This window comes from Phytophthora parasitica (assembly GCF_000247585.1).
Source record: "Phytophthora parasitica INRA-310 unplaced genomic scaffold supercont2.5, whole genome shotgun sequence".
Classification (NCBI taxonomy): domain Eukaryota; phylum Oomycota; class Peronosporomycetes; order Peronosporales; family Peronosporaceae; genus Phytophthora; species Phytophthora nicotianae.
Window position 1 is genome coordinate 1,150,929 of NW_008648991.1, and position 14,031 is coordinate 1,164,959.

At 51.7% G+C, this 14,031-nt stretch overlaps 6 protein-coding genes across 6 annotated transcripts; 3 read left to right on the plus strand and 3 right to left on the minus strand.

The window, feature by feature from the left end:
• Nucleotides 1-17: 17 nt before the first annotated feature.
• On the minus strand, nt 18-4,478 carry PPTG_04682 (hypothetical protein; the record flags this gene model as incomplete). The annotated part of the gene is made up of 1 exon (XM_008896944.1): nt 18-4,478. One exon carries the CDS (start codon nt 4,476-4,478, stop codon nt 18-20), a length of 4,461 nt encoding a protein of 1,486 aa, XP_008895192.1.
• A 342-nt stretch (nt 4,479-4,820) lies between these two features.
• Nucleotides 4,821-7,252, plus strand: PPTG_04683 (hypothetical protein; the record flags this gene model as incomplete). The annotated part of the gene is made up of 4 exons (XM_008896945.1): nt 4,821-5,072; nt 5,138-6,421; nt 6,484-6,694; nt 6,759-7,252. The coding sequence occupies 4 exons, from the start codon at nt 4,821-4,823 to the stop codon at nt 7,190-7,192; spliced, it is 2,181 nt and encodes a 726-aa protein (XP_008895193.1). The 3' UTR covers nt 7,193-7,252.
• PPTG_04684 (hypothetical protein) lies at nt 7,157-8,640 on the minus strand. Its single transcript, XM_008896946.1, has one exon. It carries the CDS (start codon nt 8,598-8,600, stop codon nt 7,230-7,232), a length of 1,371 nt encoding a protein of 456 aa, XP_008895194.1. The 5' UTR covers nt 8,601-8,640; the 3' UTR covers nt 7,157-7,229.
• Nucleotides 8,641-8,728: 88 nt separating this feature from the next.
• PPTG_04685 (hypothetical protein) lies at nt 8,729-9,884 on the plus strand. Its single transcript, XM_008896947.1, has 3 exons — nt 8,729-9,161; nt 9,242-9,308; nt 9,381-9,884. Exons 1-3 carry the CDS (start codon nt 8,734-8,736, stop codon nt 9,813-9,815), a joined length of 930 nt encoding a protein of 309 aa, XP_008895195.1. The 5' UTR covers nt 8,729-8,733; the 3' UTR covers nt 9,816-9,884.
• On the minus strand, nt 9,853-11,093 carry PPTG_04686 (hypothetical protein). The gene has a single exon (XM_008896948.1). The coding sequence runs from the start codon at nt 10,893-10,895 to the stop codon at nt 10,098-10,100; it is 798 nt and encodes a 265-aa protein (XP_008895196.1). The 5' UTR covers nt 10,896-11,093; the 3' UTR covers nt 9,853-10,097.
• A 909-nt stretch (nt 11,094-12,002) lies between these two features.
• PPTG_04687 (hypothetical protein) lies at nt 12,003-14,031 on the plus strand. The gene is made up of 2 exons (XM_008896949.1): nt 12,003-12,628; nt 12,704-14,031. The coding sequence occupies exon 2, from the start codon at nt 13,241-13,243 to the stop codon at nt 13,964-13,966; it is 726 nt and encodes a 241-aa protein (XP_008895197.1). The 5' UTR covers nt 12,003-12,628; nt 12,704-13,240; the 3' UTR covers nt 13,967-14,031.

Below are 14,031 nucleotides of genomic sequence, written 5' to 3' on the forward strand. Positions count from 1 at the left end.
AATTCGCACCTGCTACCTTAGACTTTGCCCACGTAGCGGTGGGTAAGCTTGTAGTTCGTGTCCAGAGTCTTGAGCAACGACTTGCCAGTGGAATCCAACGCACTGAATAGCTGTTCCTTCTCGTACGGTGAGCACACGTCTAGTAATGCAAAGACGCCGGGTCGCAACTTCTGCTGATATCGTACGACCAGCTTTTCGCGAGTTACACCCAGCAGGAACGCCATCAGGAGATAAACGACATGCTTTCGGAGCTGGACGTCGTGTTCCTTCATGTATCCGTACAAACGTGCCAGGTTCGAGCTCCATTCCGAGCAATACTGCGCATAATCAGATCTTGCAGAGGTCAGCACTAGCAGCTGAAGTAGTGCGTTTGCTGCCTGAACGAGATGGGGAATATCATTCACAAGCGACGCGAAGTGGTTACGCACGATACGTAACAGCAGTGTGTACGAAAGCGTCCACACCTCATGCAGCTCTTGTGGGTCATACGTGTTGGTGCCAGCTTGCCAGCACGATACCGTCGCCACTAGCGGTTGGAATCCAGTGAAAACGTACTGCAGCTCGTGAGTTTTCCACGTGAAAAGCTCAGCTTTGCAGAAAACCAACACAAAGGCCTTCAGGTTCCAAACGCGCAGTGTAGCAGTGCTGTTACTAGAGTCGACACCGCCGTGCAGCGACTGAATAGCAAAGTTCTGGAGCAAGGCCTCGACGATAGTTACCTTGCGCTCACTCAGAAGTTGTCGCCTTGATGCGTTGAGCTTTCGGTCTCCACCCAACAGCAAGCATAACGCACGCAGTGCACCCATCTTCCGTTTGCTTCCGTGTGCTACGAGTTCTTTAACAATCGTCGACAACAGCAGACGAAATTCTTCTTTGTTCGCGTTGGCCACCACAGCTTGCAAAGCTCGCTCTGCCTTCTGATCGCAATCACTGCTCGATACAAGTGAAAGCGACACTGCCAGCAGACATCCATACGTCTCAAGAGGAGTCACAAACGCGCGGAATGAAGCGTATTCTTCGCAGAAGTTCGCGAAAAACGACCAAGCTGCTTCCCGGAGCTTAATATCACTTGTGGAGCCGCTGGCATCAGCAACCAGCTTCATTGAAGATGCCAAGGCACCTCCAATACGTTGTAGCAGCAATGACATCACTCGATCATCGGCAGACGTCGACGGGTGCTGCTTGTTGTTGTGTGCTTCTTTGTGGATGACAGACTGGTACTTGAGGAGAGCAGTAAGCATCTGGAAAGACAAGGGGCTGTCGGTCGACTCGAACATTTTCTCGTGGGTGACAGCATCGACGACACGCTCAATAAAATCCTTCTCCTCCTTCGAAGGACCTGGTGCGGTACCAACGTACGCAGCTATTGCTTCCACCACCATTGCAGCGCACTTAAGTTTTCTTGTACTATCTGTGCGCTCACTCTTTGCAGTTTTGCTGCTCAAAACGCTGCTCAGCAATTCGCCAACAAAAGCATTGGAGCCAATTTCCGAATAGTATCCCAATATTTCCGCTACGAGAGACACGGCGATTGCACTGTCAGTCACAAGCTGAGAGACAATGAAGCTGGCTCCGTTCTGTAGCTGTTCCACACGTTTTGGGAGCGTCTGCAATTCCTTTCCAACTACCTTGAAGTGTAGCTGAATCCAGGTCAACAAAGTCTGGCAGGCCTCTGACTTGTGGGCATCATTGCTGTGAAATGTTCTAAGCACAACGTAGAGAGATAAAGCAGCTGCCAATAGATCCCCACATTCCTCAGGCTTGAGATAACTGCCCGGCAGTTCCAACAAGAAGCTGAAGAAGCGAAGAGGTATCTCCATGCTCGTCAAAGACTCACGCTTTCCTTCATCCACAAACTGTTTTGCCAGGGTAGCCAAAGCTTCGGGTGCAACCTTCCGTAGACTGGCGATTTCATAAAACCCAGCGTCGCTAATGATGCGCCGAGCGGATCCATCGTGTACGCCTGACACCGCTTCGCTAATAAAACCATTCAAAATTTCGCGGAAAAAGCGACTACAGTCACCGCTGCTTGCATTTGCCATCAACTCCGGCAAGTGAAAGCTCACTGCTTCCCAGCACTTCCAGTTAATAACATATTCCACAACCAAATGCGTCACTTTCTCTCGCCCTTCTCTCGACACTCCGATCTTGCGTAACCAATACACGCAAAGTTTGACTATTCCTGCAGCACCAAGCCCATGAGTCGAGCTGATATTGCTCGGTACAACTTCGGAAGATGTAACCTTGCTAACTTTCTTCTTCTTCTTTTTGGTGCTTGATGAAGCAGTATCCAGCAGTTGTTCCATCACCGAACCAAATCTATCGCCTTCAAGCCTGGCAAACATCTGATCAAATGTTTGTTCGCGAACGGAAGCGTTTAACACCGAGTCAAACATCAGCAGCTCTCCGAAAATACAGAATAGCTCTCGCTGGTATGATGTGAATATCACAGTAACTTGGGTTAGTTCGTCAGCAAACGCAGAGAGCAGCTTTTCGTGCGTATAGGATACAAGTCCCAACACTTTACTGCGGTTTTGTGGCACCACGTGAATTTCTTGGACGAAAGTCTGAAAGAGCAAGCGCGCCACTGCAACTCCACGTCCAGTTTCCACATCATCGTCACCTGATGCAAAAGAACCGATCTGCTCCACAAGCAGCTTCCACAGTACATCTATCTGGCCTGGCGGTAAGGCCATAAACGCTTTGCGTAGAGTAGCTTCGCAAGAAGGAAGTGCAAATAACTTGTACAAACCTTCGTGGGCCCGTTGAATCGAGAAAGCGGCCTTCAAAAATGCATCCAGGAGACGCATGGAATCGTACGCGTGAATCAACTCCACCACTGCGTTGCTGGCAGCCGCGATAACCTGGACACTTCTACCACTTTCATAACTCTTGAGAGCCTGCGCACCAAGCAACTCGAAAATTGGCACGAGGCAACCGTTAACGAGATTGGGAGAGCACCGCACAGCACTGGACACAGCCTCACACTCCTCTGAAGCTCGATCAGCGTTGTCAGAAACGTCATCACTGTGCTCGACAGTGAGCACATCCAGAAAAGACGAAAGCACTTTCTCCATCGTTTGAAATTGTTCGCGCTCCTCCGTGTCTTCCGTCACACGGTACACATCACATTCACACAACGCGCGGAACAACGCGTTGTACAGTGTCACCAAAACTGGCAGGAATTCATTCTTCTCTGTCTCCTGCTGGAAAGCTGAATACGCCACTGCACACAACTCAGACCAGAACTTGAACGGCGAGTACGTAGTTGACGTGGTAGCGATGACGATGGCAGCGCGCTTCCGACTTGTCTTCAGATCCGTCTTGGTATCCTCAATTTTTGTGTTGGCGGCCACACGGATACGAGTAGCGAAACCACACACGAGCACCTCAAGGAATCCACCGACAGAAGCCTTCACCTCCATCTGCACCTCTTTATTCGACAGCAAACTCAGCAACTCGTCGAAGAGGTTCTTCTGGTAGGACACCAACCCTGACGAAGCCTTGGCTCCTCCTGCTTTCCGTCGCTTCTTGGACTTCTTGTCGTCCTGTTCTTCCTGTTCAGTGTCGTGTTTATTACCATCTTTCTTCCAGATAGTGCAGTGCACCATAGCACCGTCATACTGGCGAATGTGTTCAGCGTCGAACAGAGCGTCCTCCACGACACGGTCCAGCAAAGCCGTCGCGGCTTCCACGCCAGACACACCCTGCTTCTTCAGCGTCACAAGAGCGTGGCGATAAGATATAATGTCCCGTAACGACGTCTTCGCAACGGCCAAGAAGACCTTCTTCTTATTCGTCTGTGTCTTCTGCAACTCCTGAAACACGAACAGTGCAGCATGCACCACATCCACGTACAATTCCTGCTGTTGCGTCCTCCTCTCGTCTTCACCATGTTTCTCGAGCTGCTTCAGCGCCTCAAACGCTGCAGTCAGCGCACGCTTGAGGAAATCCGCGTACACGTTTGTAGGTGGACGATACATCTGGAAACTGGCCGTCGTACCCTCATTAGAGAGCCCAAAGAGGAACCGGAACACAGCCTTAACGTCCTGCAGTGTTTGTAGCGTCTTTTTATCCTGTTGGACCTTCTCCAGCGTCTCAGCCAGAGCTGAGAGCAGCAAATTGCACGAATTGAGCGGTAGCGTCGCGAGCTGTGCGTCGCCTTTAGCAGAGAAGACGTTGAGTGCCAGCTGCAACAGACGCAATGCTTGGCGTGTCTGCTGTGCGTCATCACGCTTGGCTTTCGTGATCAGAAACACGGAAAATTGCAGTACTTCGGAGGTCACACGTTGCCACGGCAGATTGAAGGTGCGCTCCGCACGGCTTAGAGCGCTTTGAGGACCGAACAGCCCGTCGTCGTCGGGTTGGAGCAATGCCACACCAGTCTGCAGCAGATCCGCGTCACCTTCGTAGCCGCGGCGGGCGCGCTGCCACCGCACGAGCGTCAGAGCGGCGTCCCAAGCGAAGCTCTGGGTCATGCTTGGTGTGAAGCTTCCAATGCGGAATTGGTGGAGCCGTGCTGGTCAGTTGAACCTTAATTGGTGTGAGCCACATAAAGGCAACCATTGAAGTTGATAAATTTAGAGCAACAATTCTGTGCCAATATCGGCGCGACTTTAAAGAGCTCCGAGTAGATTGAGCGACAGCCACCAGGGACCATTCCGGATCTAGTAGAACTCGTGTCTACCACGTGCCCGTGCGGCCAGTCGTGGTCCGACTCGCGAGTCAAACATTTCTGCCAACTTATTAACAGTGAAGCAGTGCCGGTGCCTACCAAGTCTAGTCGAAGCGGTTCAGCCACGACGTCCAAGAAACGGGTCATGCCAGCCGGACAGAAAGTAGTAGCCGAGCTCAAAGTCGATACAACGATGACCAGCAAGAATTCCCTACCAGAGACATCCTCTCCTACAATATCAGAGTTGAAAGCTGAGGCTACCCCTGCTCCTGTCGTTCGGAGAGGCGGAACGTCCGAGAACATTCAAGTTTTCATACGCATTCGTCCGTTGATTGAGCGAGAGACTTCGCAAGAGCGATGTGCTGGATCTCACTTCATCTGCGCTACCGACCACCAGGTTCGTCCTAGCTTTCCGGTATTGACCAAGGTCGAAATGTAATTATTGTGGTTTTCTGTTGTCAGACTATCGAAGTACGCACGTCCGAATCCACTATTAAGTGCGCATACGATGCCGTCTTCGATCACACCTTTTCACAGGAACAAGTGTACGAACGAGTACATGAGTGTACTCAGTCTTTCCTTGAGGGCTTCAATTCGACACTATTCGCTTACGGGCAGACTGGAAGTGGTAAATCTTTCACAATGTTTGGTGCTGAGGCGGATCTCTCGCGATATAGACCAGGTCTGCAGAACAGCCAGGCAGGTATCATCCCGCGAGCTATCAAGGAAATTTTTGCAGCTACCGTGAAAATGGAGGCGGATGCTCAAGCAACAGTATACTGCTCGTTCGTGCAAGTTTACAATGAGCAGATCTTTGATCTATTGCGCGATACTCAAATGAACACACCCCTGGAGATCCATGAAGACCGCAAGAACGGGATATTTGTCGAAGGGCTGTCAGAATACGCAGTACGAAGCGTTAGTGACTGCCTGCAGCTGCTGCAATGTGGTGAGCAGAACCGTGCTGTGCGTTCTACTCACATGAACCAAGTGAGTAGTCGTAGCCACAGCGTATTCCAGCTACTTCTCGAGCAGAGACGAAAGGATGGAACAGCTCTCAAGTCCAAATTCAATCTCGTTGATCTTGCTGGTTCTGAGAAATGGAATATGGGCGCCGAAATGCGAGAGCACCACATCTCGGAGATGACCAACATTAACCTAAGTTTGCACACTCTTGGACGCTGTATTGCCTCGCTGTCTAGCAAGTCAACAGGAGGGTCTACTCATGTGCCCTATCGCGACTCGAAGCTAACTAGACTGCTTCAAGATAGTTTGGGAGGTAATACCAAGACCAAGATCATAGCTACACTGTCACCATCTCTGGATTGTGTTGAAGAATCTATCTCCACTCTCAAATTTGCAGACCGAGCGAAGAAGGTTATGGTTATGGTACGTGTTAATGAGCAGCGAGAGATCGACCCAGCATACGTGGAGAAACTGCAAGAAGAACTTGAACAGTTGCGTGAAGTTGTTCGATTACTCCAACTCCCCAATAATACCAGCGATTGCAAAGACGAAGGTGAAGGCGATACTGACAACAATAATGATAATCATGAGGAGAACAGTGAGCAGGCTTCTGCTGGTTTAAAAGCTAGAGTCGTACGATTGGTTCATGAAAACACTGAGCTCAAGCATCAGAACGACAGACAGCAGAAAGAACTGGAAAAACTTCGAATGCAGCAGTCATCTCAAGGAAACATCATGCCATTGAACACTCCTGATCCACAAATCCTACAGGCAAAACAGGTTAGTAAAACCACTTATTGAAGCTTGTTCAAGAGGCTCATACTAACAGAAGTCATGTGTAGCACTTGGAGACTACAGTTCGTCAGCTAAAAGATGCCTCCGATCGCTTTTTCCGCTTTGAAATCGAGGAAGAGGAACTCAAAGTCATCCATGCGAGACTTTTTCAGGGAGTTCAAGCAATTCCTAGCTATCCGCCGTTGTCTACGTCTCTCTCGCCGTTATCAACAAGTAGCAGGTCATCTAGCGGCGGCAGCATTGTAAAACCTCGTCCACGTACGTTAGAAAACCTAGTTCAACTTCCTGTTTCAGGTATCTAACCTACTGTTTGGGTTCGCAGCTGTGAAGCTCAGATCTTTCGGGTCGTTCACACCTTCTGGATTTACAGCCAAACCATCGGCCCCCATGGACATGAATTATCGAGTACGAGGTCGTTCATCCAGTACAGATACGAACGGTAACGGGGAATGTTGGAAAAACGATATGCAAGCGGCACCTGCTTTGACTGTCGAGAAGGAACTCGAATTATCAAGGAAAGCTATCGAGAAGCAAACAAAACTACAGAACTGGCTGATCGAGAAGGAAAGGAGAGAGATTCTCAAGCTTCAACAAGAGCAGCAGTTCATCGACGAACAGCGCCGATACGCTGCCGAAAAAGATGCCAAGTTTTTCAAACGAGCAGCAGCAACGAAGAAGAAGCTGCTTCTGGCTTCTGCTGCGACTTCGGCCTCTTTTGATTCTCAAAGTAACAAACCAGCCACAGCTGAAACGTGAAGACATGAATCTCTATTTATCACGTGTAGATCAAAATCTATAGAACCCCAAGTGCCACATTCTTGTATGTCTTTCCCATGAAGCTCACGATAGCGATCGTCTTTTGTGGACGACCAATAGAGTCGTTGGTGATCTTGGTCTTCCCGTTCGGACCTTGGGCGGTCTCGAAGGCCAGAGCAGCATGAGCATTGGTCGCGAAGGTCACATTACACGACCCGCGGTTTTGGTTCGGCAGCCATACAATCTTCTCTACTGCGGTGGGCACGATATTGGTGTTCTCGATGAACCACTTTTCGATGTCTTTGCTGGACAAGCCCTTCGGGATTCGATGCAACCGCAAGCGACAGGACCGTGCGATCATAGCTTCGGACTTGTGTTTCCTGGTTGTCTCGATTGCGGCCATGTCGATGTAGGACGCGTCGTTCACAGGGATTTTTACGGGTGTGGGTTTGGCGGGTTCACGAGGTTCACCAGGATGATAGGCTGTCGTAACAAGCATGGCAGGGCCGGTGTATTCTGTCCGTTCCGTTATCCTCGTGGCTTCGCGAGGTTCTTTGACACGAGGTCCATGCAACTCCAGTGCTGAAGGGATGATCCTTCCGGTTTCATGTCGAGCAGCATACTTGGCTGCCATCATTGAAGCTTGAGCGTCAACAGTACTGTCGTGGCCTTGGGGCATGTCAAAGCCAAGCAGGGCTTTGGTGAGATCTTTCAACCCGGGCGTCGCGCGGGTCGGACTTCCGTCTTTACGTTGGAAGATGAGTGCCGTGTCGATGACGCGTCGGTGATTGATGCGCATGCTTGCCAGATCTCCGTACACCGAGTGGCCAACCACGATGGTGTCTTTGTTGATGTACTTGAGCATCTTCTTCTGTGCCTGCGCCACTGTGATCTTGCAGCTGGCGATCTGTACGGGCGTGATGCCGTGGATGTCCGTCTTGGGGTCCACCATGTGGAAACCAGGCTCAGGTTGGTGCACAATGAAGTCTGAGATGATGTTGCGCAGCATATTTTCGCCGTCCACCGCTGATACGCGGCACAGCGCGTTGGTTTTGCGCTCACAAGTACCCTCCTCTTGCGTGACGCACATTTCGCAATCGACAGCCACAATTTTAAGGTGTGTCTTCTTTTTCTTGCTCTTTGTAGTGACCCAGCCAGGTTCGTCTTCCGGGAAGGAGAAGAGCTTCTCGAAGCGCTCGCTCTGCTGAGTCAACTGCACTAGCTGCTCCCACTCGGCGTCCGTCACGTCGTAGCCCACGTCTCCATCGGGTGCCAGTAGTTTGTTCATCACATCTATGGCCGTGACTGTAGCCTTGTACACGCGCTGCTTCTTGGTAGCAGCGGCATCTTCCTGCTCGACCTGAAGCTTGCGCTTGAGCACGCCGCGCATCACAGCCGGCGTCGCCATCGCCGCAGTCAATAGTGCCGTTTCACGGCCAGTCAGAGACAAGATAGTCCGCGATTGGTTAAAAACGATGTATTTGATGTTGTGTACACCAAATTGGTTGCTAAATATCGAGATGTCACTTCAAAGGTCCAAGATGTTGCGCAAGAGCATGCTGGACGTGACACAGCGGGCGACGGAGTCGCAAGCGCTCAAGAAACTCACGGCAGGCTACGAGCTGCTACCGGCGTCGGAGCACGGTATCCGCTACATTTTGTGGGCTGCGGACCCCACACACAACAAACCCAAGCCAGTGGAAATCAAGGATTCCAAATCCAAGGAGTTCCGAAATCCCTTCGCAAAGGAGAACCTGGAGCAAGATCTGTTCGTGACGCAGCTGCACGGCACGCACAACCTCGTGCTCAACAAGTTTAACGTCGTGGACGAACATGTCGTGCTGCCTACCATTGAGTTCGCACCCCAGGAGCAGCCTCTGGACGCCGCCGACTTCCGCGCCATGTGGACGGCCATGCGGGGCCTCGACGCCTTCGCCTTCTTTAACTGCGGCTTTGAGAGCGGCGCCAGGTATTGCAGCGAATGGAGATTAGCTAAGTCAAATACGGTGGGAGTGGCAGTACTAACATGCTTGCTGTTTTTGACCGTAGCCAACCGCACAAGCACATGCAACTCATGACGTATCCGTCCATGAAGACCATCACCGGGCTCGACATGGTAACAATCCCATATCGAGCTCTTCCTTATCCAGTCCAGAAGCTTACATAATGTACGTCTATGTCTTATTAGCCGCCGCTGCTGCACTTTATCGACCAGAAGCTGCGCGAGTACCCGACGACTGAGACCGTTCAACTTCCGGAGCTTCCATTCTGCCACTACCTCCATCGCATCGACCTTGCCGACAACATTGACAGTGAGAAGGCTGCGGCACACATCGTTGCTACCTACGACAAGGTCCTCCAACAAATGAACAGCGCAGAGTATCCGAAGTCGGCAACTTCATTGACGCCGACGTCGCTGCCTGTGGCCTACAACCTGCTGCTGACATCGTCGTTCCTCTTCATGATCCCGAGGAAAGCCCAAAGCTTCAACAGCATCGAAGTGAACTCGATCGGCTTCATCGGGTCCTTTTTCGTGCGTAACAACGAGCAGCGCGTCTTCTTTGAGACGAACGGTGGGCCTATGGAACTGCTGCGTCAAGTGACGTTCCCACCGGCCAAATAGACGTTCTAAAACGTATTTTGAAAACTAGATTGAAAAAAAAAAATGCAAAATGGGTTTTCGTGTTTATAACGTTGCACTTTGTTCAAGTGAAAAATTTATCGCCTTGCACCCTTTTGCACGCTGCATGGGCCAAAGGCTAATACATCACGTCGTCGAATAAATAAAATAGTGAGAGACACCTGATGTCTCTCCTCTGTGGCTCTGAAGGCGGTGAACCCCTTCATTCGTGATCCGTGGATCCAGAAGCCACAGGCTGGTCTCGGCTGGGAAAGACACAGGCATTTACACGCCGATACCCGAGCCAAAAGTCTCAAGGGTGTGCGCCTTCCAGCCGTCCAGACTCATGTGACGGTTCCTCGAGCGTAGGAGCAGGTCCATTTGGTTTGAGAATGACTCCTCCACCTCGAGGAAGGCCATGACGTCCTGCAGGAATCGGCACTCCGGGTGCCATGAGCCAGGCTGCATGCGGTGCAGGATGGCAAAGATGATGTGGAGGAAGTTGTTCATTTCCTGCTGGCGCTTCGTGATGTCCGCCTCGCTTTCTCCCAGACTGAGGAAAGGCATCCGCGTGAACTTGAGTCGCTCCAGGAAGCTGCGCGTCACGTCAAAGGGACAACCATTGGCGCCCTCACATCGGCACTTGCCGCTGCGTCCAGAGAGCAGCAGCGACGGGTTGTGGAGGCTACCGACACGGGCAAGAAGTGACTTGCGAAAGCGGCGAAAGTCGTCGAAGGAGCGTGCCACGAGCTGGCAGGACTCACGCTCGTCCGAGAAGGCGCGACGACTAGGAATGAGCGTCTCCACGGACACGACGAAGCTCAGGTTCTTGCGCGGGCCTTCGAAGTGGGAGACCGAGGCCGACAGCTTCTTGAGGATCTGCACGTCCACTTTGTTATCGGTTCTGGGGGCACGCTCGATAGTAGCGTGTGACGCGCGGTGGTGGTACATTTCGCCGTCGTTGGCGACAGTGGCGCGGCGCGTGACGGACTGAGGCGAAAGCGACGGCTGCAGCGCCGAGACGTTCATATTCGAGTGGCTTTGCGCGTTCATCATGTTCCAGTGGCTCTGCGCGTTCATCATGGCGGGCTGACTGTGATTCTGGCGGCAGGTTAACGACTGGCAAGTGGTTAAAGCTCCTTCGGGTTGTTGCGGAAAGTTTGCCAGCGCGGGAGAATCAAAATGGCAAACGCACTAGGAAACCGATCGAGTTGCGACAAATCGAGAAATGAAGGCTCGCTGTTCTTGACCGGGAAATCGCCAGTGGCTCTCGCCGTCTTTTTGCAAATTTATGCAATGTGCCACAGTGCCTAAAATTCGCGTAGAGGACGGGCAATAACCCAAAAAGGAGAAACAGCTGAGGACTTTATTCGAAGTTTGTAAGAGGCCGGATTTCGCAAATGGGAACCTCAAGGAAATGAGCACGATTCCATCGAAATAAATGAATCGGATATAGGTATTGGCTCTCCAAAATGGACCAGTAGGGCGTCCAGCGCGAAACATACTCCACCTGGAAGGTGTGTTATGTCCCTTGATTGTTGGAACCTTGTTTTGTCGCTGGCTTCGCTGATTTGAGCGCTTTAGATTATCCGACCTCTTCCACGCCGTCGGCCGAAATAAGCAACACGGCGTTTGAAGGTGACTGAGGTACTGAGATATGTCAAATAGATTTGAATCTTGGAGAGCTGAGTCAGAGAGTGGCGTCATCAGCTTGGATATCTTCACATATCTCAGTACTTTTATCTGAATTATGGGTGTACACAATTCCCTGCAGACGCGGCGTGCTAAACGCCAAAGGCGTGGGAAGGCCGAGACTTTCGAGCATCTCTGGGCCCAGCTGCCTCGCCAGGCTCATCGATTCGATGATCAAAGCTCGAGTTGAGTGGCCCGCAGCAAGTTGCTGTCAGCAGCGGGCATGTATACGCATTGTGGCGCTCATTCCGACGAGCGTAGAGTGGAAAAACGTTTGTGACTGGGCGGCCAGAATCGTGTTGTGGCTATGTTGATGCAGAACTTTAAAATGGAGAACCATTGCAAGTACCACCGCGTTTGCAGCTCCGTATAGGATACGTAACACCGTCCATGGTGGGCGTTTTGGTCCAGACGCGACACGGTCCAGTTCAAATGTCGATGAGGGAAGTACTGGCGTCTTCCGCCCCGCTCATCTCATTCACTGAACGATTCACATTACGCACGCACCCAAGCAGAACCTTTGTGGCCGATTGTCGCGACCCTCTTGCGCTCTACAGCGAGAGCTCCGCCGGCTCTGGACGGAAGCTGCCAATGGCGCGCATTTACGGAGCAGACTCGAAGCCAGCGCGAGCAGCGTGTCCGCATCGAGGTCGTTCGATCGAAGCGGAAAAACCGCCATATTCATGGTGATTGCGCTCGCAACCACACATACAATCGTCCATACTAATCCAGCTCTGAGAAAAAGATCTCCAAAAAGGCAACTTCAACCACGTCGGGCAAAAGTTTGCCCGCAAGTCTCGGTCGCCCGATCGCGCCAAATAAGATTGTTGCGCCCTTTCGAGATCGATCGAGTCGAGCGCGATTTGCAGCGTGCTCGTGCTCCTGGCTGCAGCGGCTGGAATCCCGTCCTGTGCAAGCGTAATGCCCTTGAGCGAGCGCCAAGATAGCGGCAGGGCCGTGCTCTCGCCGAGACCGGCGCCTCGCAAGACTGACGCCGTGGTGGTTGTGGCGCAGGAGGCGCTGGCCTCTGCAGCGTTGGGCTGGCAGGAGCGCGCTGAGCGGCTAGCGGAGTCCAACACGCGACTAAAGACCCGCCTGGCTGAGGTTGAAGAAGCTCATCGCAAGTACGTCGGCGCGACTAGCGAGTGTCATGTGGGAGTGTTGATCGTGGTGAATGCTGTTGCTTTGCGTGTTGCTAGGTCGCTGACCGTCGTCAAGAACGTCCCAGCACTGCCGAACAACCACGTGTTTACCAAGCAGCTCGTAGACGAGAACCACGCGCTGCGTCAAGAAACGCGAGTCTTGCAACGACGGCTCATGCAGGTGTGTTTGTAGCTGGGCTGTACGTTTGTTCCAGTGTTAATTGTACTTGGTTGCACGCTTGCGACCGCAAGTTTGAGGGTCCTGGTTCTAAGAAGCATCGAAACTTGGTTAACAAAACGCCACACTCTACAAAGCACAAGAGCATTCGCAAAACCAAGTCAAAACCTGCTACAGCAGTCCTCGAGGAAGAAGACAACGATAAACAAAAGACGGAAGCCTACGACAACCAAACCAAACCAAAGAGTGCACCGGCAATTGACCCAAGCGAACTAGCGCAGCATCCACTACTGCAACAGCTCAAATCGCACTTGCTGGACCTGGAAGTAGACTTGGATAGGTTGAAACGGGAGAATGAGCTACTGCGAACAGAGCTCGATGAATACCATGCGATCAAAAAACCTGCTGAGAAGAAGATGCTATCCCAAAACGATAAGAACGATACCATTACTGAAGAGGATCAGGAGCTACGCGCGAGTGTGGATACACTACTCCAGCAGGTGAAAGTGCTGGAGGCGCGCTATCAGCATCTTGAAGAAAAAGCACGAGCCAAGACTGCTCTCTACTGTGAAACCACCTCTCGTTTAGAAGAAGTTACGACGCAGTTGTTTGAGGCCCAGCAGCAGCTCTCAGCACAGGCAGAGAAACTCCAGGTATATTCTGACCAAACTGCGCATTTGGACGACTTGCAGCAAGAAGTTCACCTTCTGCGGAAAGAGAATATGAAGTTGAACGAGACCATCGCAGCGCTCAGTTCTCGCCCTTTCGATGCGCTGTCCAATGACTTACAGAAGAAGAATCTATGGATCTCACAGCTTGAAGAAGAGAAGCGCGTTCTAGAGGAGGATCGAGCGAGGTTTCAGGCGGATTGTTTAGCCACGAGACGGACGAACGACCAATTGCGGCATCGGGTCGAGACTATGACGGACGAGGTGAAAGAACTCGCCAATGAACTGAATCAGGCTACGGCTGAGTGTGAGCAAATGGCAATGGAGAAGGAGGTGGCGCTGCTCCAGCTTCGCTTCTACACGGCGCCAGGCGACTACGACGTGATGAGCGCAGTCGGCAAAGCGATCAAAGACATGAAGAAGCAGCAGCAAGCCAAACGTAATGCTGAAGTTGAGGAAACATCAAAAATGTAGAGGAAAATTGCCCTGGGGATAGCAAATGTGTGCAAATGTGTGCAAATGTTGAGTCGACAAGCTGA

Excerpts from the sequence above, each read along its gene's own strand:
- PPTG_04684 (XM_008896946.1), bottom strand. The coding sequence starts at position 8,600 with ATGGCGACGCCGGCTGTGATGCGCGGCGTGCTCAAGCGCAAGCTTCAG.
- PPTG_04685 (XM_008896947.1), top strand. The coding sequence starts at position 8,734 with ATGTTGCGCAAGAGCATGCTGGACGTGACACAGCGGGCGACGGAGTCG. Across the intron at positions 9,162-9,241 it reads GGCTTTGAGAGCGGCGCCAG|CCAACCGCACAAGCACATGC; the intron begins GTATTGCAGCGA and ends TTTTGACCGTAG. Across the intron at positions 9,309-9,380 it reads CCATCACCGGGCTCGACATG|CCGCCGCTGCTGCACTTTAT; the intron begins GTAACAATCCCA and ends ATGTCTTATTAG.
- PPTG_04686 (XM_008896948.1), bottom strand. The coding sequence starts at position 10,895 with ATGATGAACGCGCAGAGCCACTGGAACATGATGAACGCGCAAAGCCAC.
- PPTG_04687 (XM_008896949.1), top strand. The coding sequence starts at position 13,241 with ATGCTATCCCAAAACGATAAGAACGATACCATTACTGAAGAGGATCAG.